The following is a 19,645-nucleotide window of genomic DNA, read 5'->3' on the forward strand; positions in this document are numbered from 1 at the left end:
TTCTTTCTTTCTTTCTTTCTTTCTTTCTCCTTTCTTTCTTTCTTTCTCTCTCTCTCTCTCTTTTTTTTTTTTTTGTAATCTCTGGGGTGCTTGGGTGGCTCAGTTGGTTAAGGGTCTGCCTTTGGCTCTGGTCATGACCCTGGGGTCCTGGGATAGAATCTGCTTCTCCCTCTCCATCTGCCCCTCCCCATACTCATGCTCTCTCTCTCAAATAAATAAATAAAGTCTTAAAAAAAAAAGTAATCTTTGTGTCCACCATGGTGCTTGAACTCATGATCCTGAGATCAAGAGTTGCGTGTTCTATCGACTGAGCCAGCCAGGCACCCTGGCTTTAGTTTACACTGATGTCTCTGTTCCATTTTGAGTCAATTTTTGTCTATAGTGTGAGGTAAAGGTCTACATTCATCATTTTGCATGTGGATATCCAATTGTCCCAGCACCATTTGTTGAAGACTCTTTTTCTATCAAACTGCCTTTATCAAAAATCAATTGGTCATAAATATAAGAGTTTATTTGTGAATTCTCAAATCAGTTCTATTGATCTATGTTTATCCTTATGTTAGTATCAAACTGTGTTTTTTTTAAAGATTTTATTTACTTATTTGACAGAGAGAGACACAGCAAGAGAGGGAACACAAGCAGGGGGAATGGGGGAGGGAGAAGCAGGCTTCCCGCTGAGCAGGGAGCCCGATGCAGCACTCGATCCCAGGACCCTGGGACCATGACCTGAGCCGAAGGCAGACGCTTAATGACTGAGCCACCCAGGCTCCCCAGTATCAAACTGTTCTCATAACTGTAGCTTATATTAAATTTTAAGATTAGGAAATGAAAATGCCCAACTTTGCTTTTTTTCACAATTTTTTGGCTATTCTGTGTCTTTTGAATTTCCATATACATTTTAGATATAGCTTGTCAAAATATCTGCAAAAAAAGGCCTGCTGGAAATCTGATGGACATTGAGTTGAATCTATAGATCAATATTAGGGGAACTTTCATCTTAATCTTGAGTGTTTCAGTCATTGAACATGGAATGTTTCTCCATTTATTTAAATCATATTTAATTTCCCTCAGCATTGTTTTGGAATTTTCAGTGTACAAGTCTTGCACTTCTTTTGCTAAATTTATTCATAAGTATTTTAGTCTTAATACTGTGAGTGGAATTGTTTTCTTATTTTTATTTTCAGATTGTTCATTCTCATATGTAGAAATACAATTTATTTTCATGTATTAATCTTGTATTCTGCATCCTTGCTCAACTTGCTTGCTAATTTTAATAGGGTTTTTTTTTTTTGCATTTGTGTCTATTCCTTAAGATCTTCCATATACAGAATCATGTTATGTGCAAATAAGAATAGTTTTACTTCTTCCTTTTCTTTCTTTTTCTTGTGATTGTACAGGCTAGAACCTCCAGTATGATGTTGAATGGAAGTTGTAAGCGCTGACATTCTTGCATTGTTTTTTCACCATTAAGTATGAGGTTAGCACTAATTCAAAAAGAGATATGCCCCCCTATGTTTGTTGTAGTATTCTTTACAATATCCCAATCATGGAAGCAACCCAAGTGTCCAGTGATACATGAATGGATAAATAAGATGTAGTATATATACATAATGGAATATTACTCAGCCATAAAAAGAATGAAATCTTGTCATTTGCAACATGGATGGATCTAGAAGGTATGATGCTAAGTGAAATAAGTCAGTAAAAGACAAATACCATATGATTTCACTCATATGTGTAATTTAAGAAACAAAACAAATGAACACAGAAAAAAGAGACAAAAAAATCCAGACTCTTAAATACAGAGAACAAACTGGTGGTTACCAAAGGAAGGTGGGTGGGGGGATGGGTGAAATACATCATGGGGATAAAGAATACACTTATTGTGAAGAGCACTGAGTAATATATGGAATTGTTGAATCACTATATTGTACACCTGAACCTAATATAACTTAACTGTATGTTAATTATATAGGAATTTAAAAAATAAATTTAAAGAAAGTATGATGTCAGCTGTAGGTTTTTCATAGATGTCTTTTTTTTTAAAGATTTAATTTATTTATTTGAGAGAGAGAGAGAGAGAGAGAGCACGAGCAAGGGGAAGGAGAAGTAGGCTCCCTGCTGAGCAGGGAGCCCGATGTGGGGCTCGATCCCAGGGTCCTGGGATCATGACCTGAGCCGAAGGAGACACTTAAATGACTGAGCCACCCAGGCGCCCCTCACAGATGTCCTTTTCCACATTGAAGAAGTTATCTTCTCTTTCAAGTTTATTGAGAATTTTTATTATGAATTGGATTTTGTCAAATGCTTTTTCCGCATCTATTGAGATGATTGTGTGGTTTTTATCCTTTATTCTATTTTTTAAAAAGATTTTATTTATTCATTTGACAGAATGAGAGAGAGAGAGAACACAAGCAGGGGGAGAGGCAGAGGGAGAGGAAAAAGCAGGCTCCTCACTAAGCATGGAGCCTGATGTGGGGTTCAATCCCAGGACCCCGGGATCATGACCTGAGCTGAAGGCAGACACTTAACTGACTGAGCCACCCAGGTGCCCCTCCTTTATTCTATTAATATGGTATATTACATTAGTTCATTTTATAATATTAAACGATCTTTACATTCCTGGGTTGAATGCCATTTGATCAGAGTGTATAATCCTGGATTCAGGATCAATCTGACTTTGGAAAAGGTGTGGAAATTAGTCAAGTGAAGTGGTCTCTACAAAATCTTGTTGGTTTTAATGATATTCTTAAAAAATTAGAAAGGTCAACTATGAGTATCTTTTATCATTAGGACCAGTAACCCAAAAGATTGAAAGCAGTTCTAGTGAGTATAATCTATGTTGCAACTATCAATGTAGAATGTGTTTTGAAACTATGCATTCTTTTAATGTTATACAAATATTTTATCAACCTGGATAAGGAGGAGTCAATTCAATTTGTGAAACCTTATTCATTTTTTTTAAAGATTTTATTTATTTGAGAGAGAGAGGGAGGGAGAGAGTGAGCAGGGGGAGGGGCAGAGGCAGAGGGAGAGAAAGAATCTCAAGCAGACCCCATGCTGAGCATGGAGCCGGGTACAGGCGGGGCTTGATCCCACAACGGTGAGATCATGACCTGAGCCGAAATCAAGAGTTGGACACTCAACCGACTGAGCTACCCAGGTGCCCCTTCTTATTCATTTCTTAATGGTATCCCTTGAGACCATTATTCATTTTATTTCATTACTACAATTATAGGCTCAAAGTCTTACAACCTTTCTGAAAGACAAAAACTCAGAAAATTCAAACTGTGCAATTTCAATATCTAGCTTTTGTTTTGAACAGTGAACATAATGGATTTATCCCCACTTTCATCTTTTTCTTTCAAAATGAGTTTGAAAAGATCTTTCTCTTTTTCACAAGCTAGAAAGTATCCTTTGTATAATGAAGACTCAAATTGTATCTTATCATCATGTCCTGGAACACTTCTCTGAAAGAATATGATGTCATTTCCTTCGTCGTTGATACTATCGGGAGGACACATTTCCTAGAGAGAGGAAGAAAAAAGATTATTTAATTTTTTAAGGACATGAACAATTTGAATATGTGTGGTTTATTTTGAAGTATATTACTGCACAGAACTAAAGAAGTTTTTATTCTCAAGAGTTAAACAAACAAACCTTTTAATATAAGAATACTGATTTCATCTCCCTCTTTTTTTTTTAATTTAATTTTATTATGTTATGTTAATCACCATGCATTACATCATTAGCTTTTGATGTAGTGTTCCATGATTCATTGTTTGCGTATAACACCCAGTGCTCGGTGCAGTACGTGCCTCTTTAATACCCATCACCGGGCTAACCAATCCCCCCACCCCCTCACCTCTAAAACCCTGTGAATTGTGTAAGACTGATGAATCCTCTCCCTCTTAATTCCTAATCTATTCTCCCTGTTTACTCTGGCTTTTCCCACCGTTGAATGCACGTTCAGGTTTAGGCCTGTAGTTTCTCCCAATTTACCCATTGGATAGCTTCCTTTTCTCCTCTCCCCCAAGTGGAGTCCATATCTGATCAAGACTAGGTAGAGTTCCAGCAGAGACCACGTGTTTGTGCTAAGGTCAGTTCCTGTCTTCTTCAACCATTCACAGCTAAAGACATTGATGAGCTAGGCTAGGCAAAGGCTAGCTCTTGTTTCTGAGCCAAATGTGAGAGAGGCAGAAAGTGGCAGGCATCTCAGCTTCTTCCTTCCTTAAGAGGAGCCTGGGACTGAAACGTGCTGTAAATAGACCCACTGCTTGTACTACGGCTATGTCCTGGGTTCCAGTGTAGCCCTGCTTATTGGCTTAGACAGCACTTTTTCTCTGTCAAGCACTCTAGTCCTGTAGTAGTCCTGAATTTCTATCCTGAAATTGGCTGGGCTCTGCTCTGAACCAAATGCTGATTCCTATATCCTTCAGCCCCAGCATAGGGTTTTCTCAAGGATGGCTAGATCACAGGAAGCTGTTGGTCACCCAACTGACTGTACTGCCTGCACTTTTCCTATTATTGCATCGTACCTACTTTTCAGGATGGACTAGAAAATGTAAAGACCACCTGAGGTTCTTTCCATGTTAATCTCAGAGCCAGCGGACTTTTTTTTTTTTTTTTAGCTTAATTTTGACCCCCTGGTAGCAAAGATTACCATGATCCTGTCTAAGGACTGATGGAGAGACCTCCAGACACAAAATAGCATTCCAGCATCCTCCCAAGATGCCTGAAAGAACCTGGGTAGGGGGTACCTCCAAACTTCTCAAACACTTGTGGAATTTATAGTCCTAACTCTTGACTTTTGTCCTTTATCAACAAGCGAAGAGTCCTGAACTGATGAGAGTATAAACTAATTCACCCCAGCTCATCTGCAGCTGTCTACAATATACCAGAATTTAGGGAGACTTGAAGCTGGGGGAGCCAATTTGGGACAAAGCTAAAGTCTAATGTATAAGTGATAAGTCCTCCTTAGCTAAAACTTCAAAAGCTCTAGAAATACTACAGCGAGATAAACCTTTTAGTTCAAACCTAGTGTGGAAAGTTATAGTTGAAAGTGGAGGTGTGGATAGGTAGAATAAGTGATCTCTAACGAGTTCAGTGTCCTGTTTCAGAACAGAGGCAAGGAAATCTTGGGCCAGTAGCTCTCCTTGGCTTTAGTGTTAACTATTGACAGCTCTCATAGGGAAGATGTACAACAAATGGATGTGGAAACAATCCCAATGACCTTGGGAAACCCTCAACTTGGAAAGCCCTACCTGGCAAAACTTGAGTGCTCCAAGGGCCTAAGGTATTCTTTACATCAGGAGGGGTTGAATCTGAACCCGGGGGAAGGTAAGCCTGGCCTAACATCTGTTAATTTGGTCCTCTCCCGAGTAAGTCTGAGAGAACTTAAAAATAACTACATAAATGGAGGCGCCTGAGTGGCTCAGTCATTTAAGCGTCTGACTCCTGATCTCAGCTTGGGTCTTGATCTCAGGGTTTTGAGTTCAAGCCCCATATTAAAATTTATTTATCTACTTAAAAAATAAGTAAAAAAATAACATATGTCAATTGAAAGCCTAAGTCTTGGCTAAGACGCAGGAACAAAATAATTAAGGATTAAAATATCATAATTTACAAAGTAGAAGGCTTACAGAAGGACATTTAACTTCATTCTGTGTGGCAGGACTCATTCTGGAAATTCACATGCCACTCTTTAATATACATGATAATTCATGTCTGTACTCTATATTCTTACTTTATCTATAGGTTGATTATTCAGAAGACTCGGGTTCTGAAACGAGTCTTGTGCCCGTTCCTCCCTACAACAGGCTCAGAAAAACCATGATGTCATTGCAATAAGTTAGGGAGTCTCACAATTTTTAGTAACTATCCATATTAAGGCTTCTCTGCTTCTTGCTATTCTTTTTTTTTAAGATTTTATTTATTTATTTGAGAGAGAGAGAATGAGAGATAGAGAGCACAAGAGGGAAGAGGGTCAGAGGGAGAAGCAGACTCCCCGCCGAGCAGGGAGCCCGATGTCGGACTCCATCCCGGGACTCCAGGATCATGACCTGAGCCGAAGGCGGTTGCTTAACAACTGAGCCACCCAGGCGCCCTGCTTCCTGCTATTCTTGTTGTAGATAAAAGCTAGGACTGAGGATATTTGGGTTTTTAAATTTTGCACAAAAATATGACTAAAACAAGTCAGTCTTACCTTAAAGGAAATAGTTTTGTTCTTACAGGAGAGAGTAGACATTCTCCTACACTTCACAGAGATGGTTACTGCCAGACCTCTAGTGAGGCTATCTTTATACATATATATGATAAATACGGTATGGGGTGCGTTATCTGAAACAAACAATAAATGGGAACACTAGTTAGAAGTTTTGCAAATCAGTATTTATGGAAATTAGCCTAAGGATAATCCTTAATAGACCCATTATCATTACTCTGAGATTCAGCCTGTTGAATAGGTGTCCCCACATTCTTTAAAACACATTCACAATATGTATTATAACACAAATGCTTCAAAGTTTGAGTGTTTTACAGATACTCTGAGTTCATTAAAAGATTGTTTTTAACTTCTAAATGCTAAATAGAACATTTAAAAAATCTGTTAAGGTAAAAATTTAGTTTTTTTTCAAAAGTGCACTTCACTGTTTCAACTCTGGCTCAACTCTGATTTGGAATTCAAGCCTCGGAAGGCACAGTAAACTGATTCACTTTATAAGGCACTCTAAATTTCTGGGGTAAGACAGACTTGAAATGCTTGTGTATTTGTTTTTAATTTTGAGTTTCGAAAATGCCATCAGCAATTTCAGCTATGAGCAGCAGGTATCAAGGATCCATTTGAGATCCTATATAGTTAATGCAATTACAGTGAAGGGATTGGTGACCCACATGTAGGCAATGTCTTTATTGCATCAATTTTTCACCCCAGCCAAAAAAAATGTGGGATACCCTATCAAGTTTCTTGTGAGTGAAATTGTTACTACTCCTAGGACATTTCATCTGAGGATTAGGTCTATCACAGAAAAACAGAGGTAGTTAAATGGAATGGGAAGAAGTAGCAGCTTGTCACTTTTGTGTTACAAATATATATTAAAAAAATAATACCTGTACAGTCAGAATCAGTCATATCCTCAAACACGGGTTGATTTCCCTGGTTAACGAAGAGAACTTGGTCGTTCAAATTTCGTATGATTGAGATTTTAGGTTCAAGCTTGCCAAAGTAATCTGATTCCAGGTTGTCTACAATGCACATTAAATTTCATTTAAAAATACATTTTTTCCCTCTAAATTTACAAATAAGCATACTGTATATTTCAGTTTTCAATAGCTACTAATCGTAATCTTCTGGTACAGAAGCAGCTAGGGCAACATTGCACGGTGTTTTTTAACCCACTTCCAAGAGCACAGCCAGTTCTTGTTATCACCCAGAACTACTTTTCCTCTACAGTATTATATTCAAATATCCTATTTTCCAGCCACTATCTCCCATCCTTTTACTTTCTTAAGCTTTTCCTCTACTTCAGAGCCTCCTGCCTCTTATATTTTCTCCGGCTAACCTCTTGCTATTCTCCTTTCTCCTCTATGCAGCCTGGGCCTCACGGCTCATCATTTTATCCACCCTTTTGCCAGGATCTTAAATCCAGAATATATTTGTCTGCCTACTACAAAACCCCCAAACCTGGCTGCCGAGTCTTGCTGGTGAACAGTTATACATGTGTACAAGTTGGTGCCATCACAAATTCACCGATTGTCAATACTTCCTTTCTGTTACACTTCAGTATTCTTCTGTAGTCCAGAGCTGCAATTCCAAACCTTCTCCTGTCTCCTAAGGATCTCTACATCGTCACCTCTGCTTTTGCTTTCAGCCCATGATTTCCTGCCACTCCACTTAGAAATGTAACTGTGGCACCCCCTGTTATTTCCTCTACGCCTCTTGTCCCAAGAGGAAATGTGGAAAAGTTGCCCCTTTTGGTGTCCAGAGCTAACCCCATCTGTGCTCCATATGTATCTTCTACTGAAACCTTGATTTACCAATCATCCCCTCTCTCCAATCAACCAGCCATTCTATTCCTGGATCTTATTCTAAAGAAACAATCGGGCAAATGTGTAAATATTTCACTACACAAATGCTTATGGGAGCATTGTTAATAATAGCAACAAACTAGAAACAACTCAAATGCCATCAATTGGGGATTGATCAAAAACATTTTGATAGGCCCTTACTATGGAAGATCACAGATTGAATATAACTGTATTTATTCATTGCCATGGAAAGATGTGCATGTGAATTTAAACTAGAAAAAGAAGCTTAGGTATAATATAACATATACTGAAAGGTGTATGGGAATATTGCATCAAAATGATAGCAATGATTATTTCTAGGTTATTTTCATGCTTTTATTTTTCTTATTGTTCTTAGCTTCATTGCCTAAAATTATTTATAATAAACATTATTTTTATAAGAAAAACATAAAGCTCTTTTCACTTTGAGATTTAAAATTTCTCTATCAACCATATTCCACTCTGTAGCTGGCCTTGTTTCTCTCTTCCTTTTAATAGCCATGCTTCTGGCAAGAATTATCTGTATCACTCCCTTACCATTCACTCTTCTACTAATTGCAGTCAGCATCTGCCTCCAGTTCTTTTTTTTTAAAGATTTTATTTATTTATTTGATAGAGGGTGAGAGAGAGCATGAGCTGGGGGAGAGGCAGATGGAGAGGGAGAGGTAGACTCCTGGCTGAGCAGGGAGCCTGACACGGGGCTCCATCCCAGGACCCTGGGATCATGACCTGAGCCGAAGGCAGACACTTAACCAACGGAGCCACCCATTTCTCCCCTCTGCCTCCATTTCTCCATTAAACTGCTTTCACTGAGGTCACCAAATTCCCTGTTGCTAAATGTAATAGAGCTTTCCGGCCCTTGGTGTTCAAGGCTGCAAAATCCAACACGGTACCTTTTACCTCCAGCTTGAAAGGCTCTCCTGGGATTCCGTGACATTCTCTTGGTTTTTCTCCTTCCTCTTTGGTTACTCTGCTCTGTTCTTTATTAGCTTCTTTTTCTACTGCATCCTTTAAATGTGGGTATTTCCTCAGAGTTTAGTCACTGACTTTTACTTTCTCCCTCTACACATTTCCTCTGACTGGTCTTTTTATTCCTGTAGCTTCAGATGCCATTTCTATACATAAGCCTCCTATATCTATATAACCAGTCCAAATTTTCATCCAGAGCTCCGAACTATATGTCCAAGGGTCTACTGGACATTTCCACTAGGATGTCCCACAGATAAGAACCCAAAGCACATGGATGTCTTCCTCTTTGCTCTGCATACCTCTTTACCCTGCTTTTCCTCTTGTGTTTCCTATTTAACGGAATGGTACAAATTGCCCAAGTGAAACAATGTAGCCATTATCTCTTCTGTCTTTCTCTCCATCTCCATTCTAAATCCAGCCCCACTCATGTCCTGTTGATTCTTCCAAATATTTCTAAACTCCCTCCACAGCTCTTCATTGGCACCCACTGTGCCTACCTTAATCCATGTCACTGTCATTTCTTACAGGGACTGCAATAATAGCCTCTTAATTGGCATCCCCCCTTTTTGTCCACACATCAATTCTTTATACTGAAGTCAGAAGCAATTATAATTCAATTTTAATTAAGTTAAAATTCAGAGAGATGATCATTTATTTCTGAATTTTAATGAGGCACATGGCCACCCAGAATAAAGATCATATTTTCAGATTTCCTCGAAGTTGGTGTGGCCACACGACTAAATGCTAATGGATGGAATGAGTGCAGTTGATGTGTATGACTTCCAAGTAGAGCCTTTAAAAGAAATGGGACTGTCTTCCTCTTACTTTGAACCCTTTCTTGCTAGCTGGGATATGGACCCGGGAAGTGTGGTAATGCTTTTCAAGTATGTGAATGAGTTCAACAGCTTAGGGATGCTGGAGTAACAAGAGAGAAGAAACGAGATCCCAACATCATCAGGCAGTATCTAGCCATACTAATGCTGGACTACCTACTCGGTCTTGTGTTTGACAGAAACATTTTCTATCTTACTCAGTTACTATATTCTTGGATCACTTTGTTACAGCAAACTACTCTGTATTCCAGATCATATAAATTGTGCTTAACGAGTCCCCATTATCCCAAAGATCAGATTCGAATTCCCTATCTTGGAGTAAGAGAACCTTCTTTATCTGCACCCTATTTATCATTCTTCTCACACGATTCTCCTACTCCCTTTCTGAGTTACTTTTAATTCCCCGTAGGTGCCATGCTTTCTTTCTTTCAGATCTTGGCCTTTGCATGTGGTCTTCTCCCTGCCTGGAATACTTTCTCTTGGCTAACTCCTATTCACTCTTCAAATCTGTCCCTCCTTCAAAGTGCCCTCCCAGAATCTCCTGGACTGAATTAGGTGCCCCTTCCGTGTGCTCCCATAGCATCCTGTGCCTTTGTAACACTTGACATACCATAGTCCAATTGCCTTCCTGATGTGCCTGCTTCTTCCTGTAGGAACCATGTTTTGTTCACCATTGTATCCTACTGCTTAACATAGCACCTGGGATACAGATGCCAATATGTATTGAATTAAATAAATGGAGAATAGGGCAGTCTTTAAGAAGCATGAGGAGTTATATGTCATTTATATCTCAATAAAGCTGGGGGGATAAAAGAAACATGAAAAAGGAGTATTTTTTCAAAAAAGTTGCTGTCTTCTATTTCTAGTCCAGTAAGGATCACCTTAAGAATGGGAAAAGTGATATTTTTAAGGAAAAGTATGAGAAACTAATGGCCTTTAATAATCTGGGGGCCTGTTAGAGGCTCACAGGCCAGACTTGGGTATGATCCTACCTGAATGCCAGGACAAGGACCGGGTGCCTCCACATCTCAGTAATACTCGATGGCTCAGCCTCATAGTTCTGCTTGCTCTACCCTTCCCCATCTCCTCTATTTCCAGAATTCTTTATCCTCTGGGAGCCTCCCAGCCTTCTTCCCAACGCATTTCTGAGAGACAGGGTTGAAGAAGGAGGATTCTCTTGATTTTGGACAGTTCTCATGCTTCAATCCCCTTTTCCTCCAGAGAATCCATAACTTCCTGCTAATCTCATATATAACAGATAATCTACTTTGTAGATTCTGAGAGCTAGAGAATTTCCTAAGGTGTAGAGAGAAGCATATTTTGCTAGAGGTTCTTGTTTGTATCTCTTCTGGTCACCTTTATTCCAAGGCCATGCTATCGAGTCCACATGCCTTTGTGGGAAGATTCGCTTCTCAAATATATTGGTACCAGTTTCTCTCAGCTAAGAGTGGTGATGTGGACGTGTCTGAGAGATGCTTACTAAAGTAGTTACTTATTTTACAAAGAAAGAGAAATAAATTTATACTTTACCATCATTTTCAGCTAAAGGGGAAAAAAGAGAAACAAAATATGTTAAATTCTATATTTCAGTTCAGAATATCTTTTACCCTACCATTTCATTACTCTTCTGTCACTCCCCAATAGTTAACCACTATCTTACCAGTGATGGCTTTTGTGGGCCTCCATCAGAAATATTTTATAATCATCCCAAAGTTCCCATAAAATGAAGCTCAGACTTAGTGTGTTCACAGTTAAATTGGATAAAAAACCTATATCCCGGGTTTATAAATTTGAATTTTCAGTTAAAAGAAAATTTTATAAAATGATAGATTTACTCTTAAGTTTATTGTTTAAGTGGAAAGTCACCTAGGGACTTTCTTTTCTTTTCTTTTTTTTTAAGATTATTTATTTATTTATTTGACACAGAGAGAGAACACAAGCAGGGGGAGTGGGAGAGGGAGAGGCAGGCTTCCCGCCCAGCAGGGAGCCCGATACGGGCCTTGATCCCAGGACCCTGGGACCATGATCCGAGCCGAAGGCAGACACCTAACAACTGAGCCACCCAGGCACCCCTGGGACCATGACCCGAACCGAAGGCAGACACCTAACGACTGAGCCACCCAGGCGCCCCACCTAGGGACTTTCTATGAAGTTGTCAAATGAAGCTAGCCTTTCAAGTGAAGCCAAACTGCCCATCGAAGATTAATCATTAGAATCTGTTTTTATTTGTCAAATATTTTTACATAAAATGGTATAACTCACTCACAGAACTCTAGATGTAAGGTATTTCTTATATGATTTGCCAGCTTGTTTTGGGAAATTATATTCCCTGAATATACCCAATTTTGTGGGATTTTCATGATGTGCACCTGAAGCCACCTTGTGAGTTGGCTGCTGTTAACTGAAGAGCCAGGACGTGTGGTGCGTCGTGGTGCTAGAATGTTGGACATACTATGGTTAATTTCTATTCTCCGCAGAGAATAGTGTCATTAGTATTACAATGGAATTTGGTGACAAAAAAGAGGCACTTAATAGTTCACTTCACAACATCTTTTCTCGCTGCAAACATTTATCTGAACCCTTATTTGGTCTATTGCTTTAGGCTTACCTTTAAAGTAAAGCGTATTGTCAATAAATTTCATTTCCACAAAGTTGATGCAGTTGTCTTTTCCTGGGTTAGCAGCCATCTTTATTCCTAATGAAAGCAAAGCATCATCTGTGAAAAGGTAGTGGTTGTTCCATTTACACAAAAAGAATCTTTTACTATTCACTGCCTTGTACTACTCCAAATTCAGAAGTCAGTGTATCACCCAATATGCCGATGAATACTTTAGACATTTAATAAATGCTTGGGTCTTCAGCTTATGAATACACGTGTTCAGATGTTCTCTTGCAAACCATCAGATATTTGGAATCTAGAAAGCATCTTCTCATAAAACAAAGTTATAAAGGGTGGATAAGTGGTCCACTAATGAACTGAAATATTGTCTTAGTATCTTGGGGGAAACATATTATCAATATAAATATAGAATGCCTATCATTTAACTACGAATGGACTCTATCTCTGTCTTTCAACCAATGGGTTCATGTGCATGGGAGATTGAAGGTTTGTGAGTTCATTGTCAAAGTGCTAGAAGTGAGCCAATGATAAAAATGGTGTTTCCACCTGGCAGTGAGGGCAGCGTGGTGAGGGTAGTGATGGGAGGAGGCTGAAGGGTGTGGCATCTGGTGGCCCCCTCTCCCTATGCAGCAGTAGCTTTAGATCTGGAGTTTGGGATATAGTATGCTTTTTACAGAAGTAATACATAAATATGCAGTGTTTCTGTAAAAAACAACAACAAATAATCATATAGGATTTGAAAATGTTAAAACTTATTTTTGTTCTTCTCCTCTGCCCCACCCTACTCCATCCCCCTCCAATATAAGTGTGTATCCTTCCAGATCTTTGTCTATGAAGCAGGGATTCTCTATCTGGGAAATTTGTGATGGGAAAAAAATTACATATTTATTTTCACCAACTTCTAACTGAAATTTAGCAGTTCCTTCCATTATGGTGTAGGAAACAAACGTATTATTAGCAGTACCTGTAATGTCACTAATAGAGATACAGATTTCCTATTGTGTTATCTTGAGATCTTGAAATAGGGTTTATTTATTTTTTTAAAAGATTTTATTTATTTATTTGACAGAGAGAGACACAGCAAGAGAGGGAACACAAGCAGGGGGAGTGGGAGAGGGAGAAGCAGGCTTCCCGCAGAGCAGGGAGCCCGATGTGGGGCTCGATCCCAGGACCCTGGGACCATGACCTGAGCCAAAGGCAGATGCTTAAAAGACTGAGCCACCCAGGCGCCCCAAGATCTTGAAATAGGGTTTAAATTCCTTACTACTTTGAAATATACAGAAGTTACTGGTCCTACCAGTAGATTTTGTGATTTATGTGTTAATAAAGAAGCACATATATACTACATCAAAATTTGTTAATTTTTTTGATAACCCCATTTTGATATAATAGATTTAATGTTATACATGTAAAAACATTATTTTGAGAAGGGGTCCATAAACTTCACTAGATTGTCCATTAGGATCCATGACACAGAAATGATTAAGAGGCTCTACTCCAGAGTTCAGCAGTACCTTGGTTTCCGGAGGGTGGTTATGGTTGAGGCTCTAAGGCAGGTGCTTGGGTCACACTTGTCATGAGTATATGTAGGGGTATTTAAGGCGAAGCTCCTAGGTAGAGAACTGGCTCAAATATTTTTCTGGCATAGTCTGCTGAGGCCAGATATATATGATAGAGGAAGCAGGAAATTAAAACTCAGTTAAAAAACTTAATCCAAATTAAGTTAACCCAAGACACTTGTCAGTTGGTGGCTATTTAACAGTTTAATCTAGGTTCAGTTCCTTTTACACATACAAATGTGAATAGTTATCCAATTTATACAGATATATAATATACAAGCATATGAAGTAATAGCTAGGGTGGTCTTCTCTACAAACTTTAATATTATGTAATGCACTCATATTTTTGGAAAATAATTTACCTGAGAAGTACTAAGTAGTATGTGTAGGAATTGGATGAAATTACTTATGTTTACTACAGTGAGTATTTAGTCAATGAGTGAATGGATTCAAAGGACACTGTTACCTTAAAAATAATAATATTATACAATATTTGAAACCATTCATCAGTTAATTATTGAGTATGTACTGTGTGTCAGTAATGGAGCTAGAAAGCTGACAAAATATAATACCGACCCTCCAATTACTCAGAGTCTGGTGAAAGACAAATACATAAACAATTACAGAATAGTATAATGAGTGCTGTAAGAGCTGGATTTACGAGATCCTCTGTCTGCCTGGCAGTGTTGAGGAAGACTTCTTAGAGGAACTGGTAATTGTGCTGGTTTGTAAGAGAGACAGGCATTTTCAAAGCCAGGAGAAGAGCTTTCCACAAAGAGGGAACAATGTGAGCAAAAGCCAAGAAGCAGGGAATTCTGAGAGAACATGGCTTGTTTGGAGCCTATTACTGTAGTTAATGCAAATGCAGCCCCATTTTACAGGAAGGAAGGATTTCTGAAGATCTCACAAAGTTCAAGATTAACTTTTCCTTGGGAATAAGTTGAAAAGTAGGTAAAGAGATATCCCTGGAGTACACAAATCTACAACAACCAAACTGTATTCTTGCTTTCTTTCTTTGTTTCAACTTTCTCGGCATTCTAAATAATGCTTTGCATCGTGCTGTCTCCACACCTTCTATCATGGTGGTACTTTGGCCCTTTTTCCCTTGTTTTCTTGCATGTGACTGCTTTTCCAACTTATTTATTTGGAGGTTCTTCTCAGCACAAGCAGTAACAATATCCCTCAGCACTTTGAGAGCATTACTATCAGATATAAAAACATTTAAAATTATGAGAGTAGTTAACATTTAAAAAAATAGCATCACAATAACCTGTACGTCTCAAGAACTTCTGAGGTATTTAAAGGATAGCCTAGCTTACATAATATCAACGTGGAAGTAGCGAATTCTGTCAGGTATAAGAGACATTTAAATGTGTCAAGAGTGTTAATGGTTCACAACTCACTTAGCCTACCAGCTTTGAAATTATGTCATTCTAGATAAACTAATTTGGAGGACTTCACATATTTTCATTTTGCCTATAAAGTGAGAGAATTATTTATATTACGTGGGTTGATTATGCCTAGTTCAATTCACATAAAATGCTATTTGCAATGTAGTTCAATTTGACAAAAGCTCCCAAAGGAGAGTCAGATTATAAAGGCCTTGCTTAAGTAGGCTAAAGAGTTTGAACTGTTTTTCTGAAAAAATACTGACTTTCTTTAAGGAGGAGAAAGACATGGTCAAATTTATGTTTTAAAAAGCTCACCCTGGCAGGAGTGTAGAGAATGGATTCTATGGGCAAGCCTGGATAGTGGCCAGAAAACAACCTCAGAAGCAGTTTTAACAGTTAAGGTAACAGTTGATGAAGATGTAAACTAAGGTAGTGGCTATGGGGATGAAAGGAGACTCAACAGCAGGAGTTTTTAGCTGATTGGTTGTAGATCACATGGAAGAAGGAGGAACTGCAGGTGACTTCCAAGTTGCTGGCTTGGGCAATTTGTTGAGTGGTTACCTCATTATAACTAAGAAAAAAGAGTGACAGGCTTGAGTGGAAAATGTGTTCAATTTTGCAAATCTCAGAGAGAAGTGTCACAGAAGGCAAGGGAGAAAGGAGTTTTAAAGGAGAACTGCTTGAGATCAGAAGTTGCAGAGCCCACAAGCTCAAACTTGGTCATTAAATTTGGCAGTTAGGAAGTTCGGGAATAGAAGAGTTTGGGGAATGTGGAGGGAGTAGAGGCACGCGGACAAAAATCTAGGGCAGCATGGGGTGGGGCAGGATGGGGGGGAGGTAAGACAGCAAATACTATTCTGTTAGGGAGTTCGGCCATAAAGTGTGGAGAGCGGGTGGTAGCTAGGTTGGGGGGATGGTATATAACTTGCAAATTTCAGTTTCTGGCTCCAGGCCCACAGTCCAACTGCAGGATATACCACTGAATTACTTTCCAAAACATACCCAAGTAACCTGTCCCAAATGGAAACCTAGGAGTCCTCGATTCTTTTATCTAAACTGTCTCATAAATACTGTAGATTATAACTCAGAAATGTCTCTAGAATTTGGTATCTTCTGTCCATCTCCACCAGTACTCTTTTTAAAAAAGAATTATTTAATTAATTTTACTGACTAATCCAGTTCTTTTTTAAAAATTTAAATTCAGTTAATTAACATATAGTGTATTATTAGTTTCAGAAGTAGAGTTTAGTGATTCATCAGTTGCATATGACACCCAGTGCTCATTACATCACACGCCCTCTTTAATGTCCATCACGCAGTTACCCCATCCCCCCGACCCAGCAACCCTCAGTTTGTTTCCTAGAGTTAAGTCTCTTATGGATTGTCTCCCTCTCTGATTTCGTCTTATTTTATTTTTCCTTCCTTCCCCTGTGATCCTGTTTTGTTTCTTAAATTCTACATATGAATACAATCATATGATAATTGTCTTTCTCTGATTGACTTATTTCGCTTAGCATAATACCCTCTAGTCCATCCATGTCATTGCAAATGGTAAGATTTCATTTTTTTTTTTATGGCTGAGTAATATTCCACTGTATATATACCACATCCTCTTTCTCCATTCATCTGTCTGTGGACATCTTGGCTCTTTCCACAGTTTGGCTATTGTGGACATTGCTGCTATAAACATTGGGGTGCAGGTGCTCCTTTGGATCACTACATTTGTATCTTTGGGATAAATACCCAGTAGTGCAATGGCTGGGTCATAGGGTAGCTCTCTTTTTAACTTGAGGAACCTCCATACTGTTCTCCAGAATGACTGTACCAGCTTGCATTCCCACCAGCAGTGTAAGAGGGTTCCCCTTTTTCTGCATCCTCACCAACATCTGTTGTTTCCTGACTTGTTAATTTTAGCCATTCTGACTACCCACCAGCACTGTTTTAAATTCAGCCCTCATCACTTCCGGTATCTTCTATTTTAATACTCCTTGACTTGTTTTTCTTGCTTCCAGACTCCCCTGGGCTACATATTGTTGCCAGTGTCATTTCTCCTGCCAGGCCGTAACTTCCCTGCTTTTGTTGCCTGCCAAGCCCTTCATTCTTCATCTTTTAAGTCCTCACTCATCATTTCTCTAGGGAAGCCTCCGTGACTCCGCTATGCCTACCTAATCATTCTCTCCTCAGTGGCCCCCTCTACCTGCCCCTATTTATGCTTCTCAAATAGTTCTTACTATGCTGAATAAGATTATTTTGATTACAAATAGGTCTGCCCAGCTTCCTTTCTGAGTTTCTTTACGATGAATTGTCATTTTTTCTTGAATCTTCAACACCTGGAAAGAAGCTTATATACAGCAGGAGTTCAATAAATGTTAAATGAATAAATGTTTGTGATGATAAACTGTGTTGCCATGACAACAGTGTATAAAGGGACTGGTGGAATTTTTTCTGTCTTAAAACCTTCACTCCATCTGAAAGCCAATGAGAAGGAGAAGGAAAATGAGGAAAATCCGAAACATATTTCATTTATTTTTTAAGATTTTATTTATTTATTTATTTATTTATTTATTTATTTATTTATTTGGGAGAGAGAGAGAGATTGGGAGAGAGAGAGCATGGGGAGAGGAGCAGAGGGGGAGGGAGAGGGAAAGGGAGAGAATCCCAAGCACACCCCATGCTGAGTGTGGAACCCTATGCGGGGCTGGATCTCACAACTCTGAGATCATGACCTGAGCCAAAAGGAAGAGTCAGATGCTTAACCCGTGGAGCCACCCAGGTGCCCCTGAAACATATTTTATTTTATTTATTTATTTTTTAAAGATTTTATTTGTTTATTTGACAGAGAGAGATAGCGAGAGCAGGAACACAAGTGGGGGGAGTGGGAGAGGGAGAAGCAGGCTTCCCACTAAGCAGGGAGCCCGATGCGGGGCTCGATCCCAGGACCCTGGGATCATGACCTGAGCTGAAGGCAGATGCTTAACAACTGAGCCATCCAGGCACCCCTGAAACATATTTTAAAAAATAGAGTAATTTCTCCAATATTCTTCCTCTTTCATTTTTTTCTCTAGTGGTTTCTTTTTTATTTCATGTGAGTGTTTATTTTCTTACCACTCTTTTTGTTAGGTATCAGTACATCTACGATTATAAGTGTTGTGCCCCTTTTCACTCCTCCCCTCAGTTTTCCTCTTTTGCTTTGTCATCCGTGTTCCTTTGCTTTCTTAACTCTAGTCTATGAAAATTATAGTTCCCATTAGATAAAGATGCTTTGAATATTTCATCTAAAATTCTCAGATTATTGAGTTTTTCTTCTTTTAAAGTTACAAACTGCCTCAGAACAAACATCCTCCTGGGAATACGCCGTGGCAATTGGTTCTTTGAAACAAAAACAGTTTTAGTTATACAAGACTTGGAAACTAGCCAAAGGCTAGTGAATGGTAGAAAATCATGATGGAAATTAGGTCACAAGCTTTGCAATCTTCCTGGGGCAAGTCACTTAATTTTGAGGGTCTCAGTTTCCTCATTTGAACAAAGAGGAAGTTAAATGGTTAATTTTTCAGGTCTTAACCAGCTCCAGCATTCTGTAATTCTAGATTCTAGGTAAGGCTGCAAGGAGAGAACCATTTATATGTGGCATATATCCTCATAAACACTTTCTTGTAATTCTAACACAACATGTATTGATTGAATATTTATTATATAACCAGCATTGTTAAGCCATAGGAGTATAAAAACATACAATTAGATTGAAAGTAAAAGTGTCTTGAATTTGAAAAGCAATCGTGTTTATCCTTGCTGTGGAATTACAATTCTGTAGCATAGGCATGGTATGAAATGAGGAAGCATATTACCTAATTGCCTAAAATCATGTACGTAGTCATCTTTTTTTTTTAAAGGTTTTATTTATTTATTTTGAGAGAGAGAGAGCGAGCATGAGCAGAGTGAGGGGTAGAGGGAGAAGCAGACTCCCTGCTGAGCAAGGAGCCCAATGCCACCCTTGATCGCAGGACTCCGGCATCAAGACGTGAGCCGAAGGCTTAGAAGCCTTAACCAGCTGAACCACCCAGGCACTCCCATAGTCATCTTGATAGCAGCAAGATCAAAACCTAACTATTCAGTTTTAGAAATCATTTTGTTCTTGAAAATTTTGCCATTAAAAAGAAAGAAAGAAAGAAAGAAAGAAAGAAAGAAAGAAAGAAAGAAAGAAAGAAAGAA

At 38.8% G+C, this 19,645-nt stretch overlaps 1 protein-coding gene across 1 annotated transcript in view; it reads right to left on the reverse strand.

Moving 5' to 3' along the window:
- Positions 1-1,720: 1,720 nt before the first annotated feature.
- IL18 (interleukin 18) overlaps positions 1,721-19,645 on the reverse strand; it is a 20,370-nt gene continuing 2,445 nt past the window's right edge. The window contains exons 2-6 of the mRNA XM_025893411.2: positions 12,475-12,561; positions 11,397-11,408; positions 7,108-7,242; positions 6,206-6,339; positions 1,721-3,527 (exon numbers count right to left, since the gene is read on the reverse strand). Of these exons, the coding sequence (XP_025749196.1) occupies positions 3,306-3,527; positions 6,206-6,339; positions 7,108-7,242; positions 11,397-11,408; positions 12,475-12,553 (582 nt within the window). The 5' untranslated portion in view covers positions 12,554-12,561 and the 3' untranslated portion in view covers positions 1,721-3,305. The remainder of the gene's footprint in view (positions 3,528-6,205; positions 6,340-7,107; positions 7,243-11,396; positions 11,409-12,474; positions 12,562-19,645) is intronic.

The sequence above is a fragment of the Callorhinus ursinus genome, unplaced genomic scaffold (genome assembly GCF_003265705.2).
Source record: "Callorhinus ursinus isolate GAN/ISIS: 27379988/994484 unplaced genomic scaffold, GSC_fseal_2.0 scaffold19, whole genome shotgun sequence".
Taxonomy (NCBI): Eukaryota; Metazoa; Chordata; class Mammalia; order Carnivora; family Otariidae; genus Callorhinus; species Callorhinus ursinus.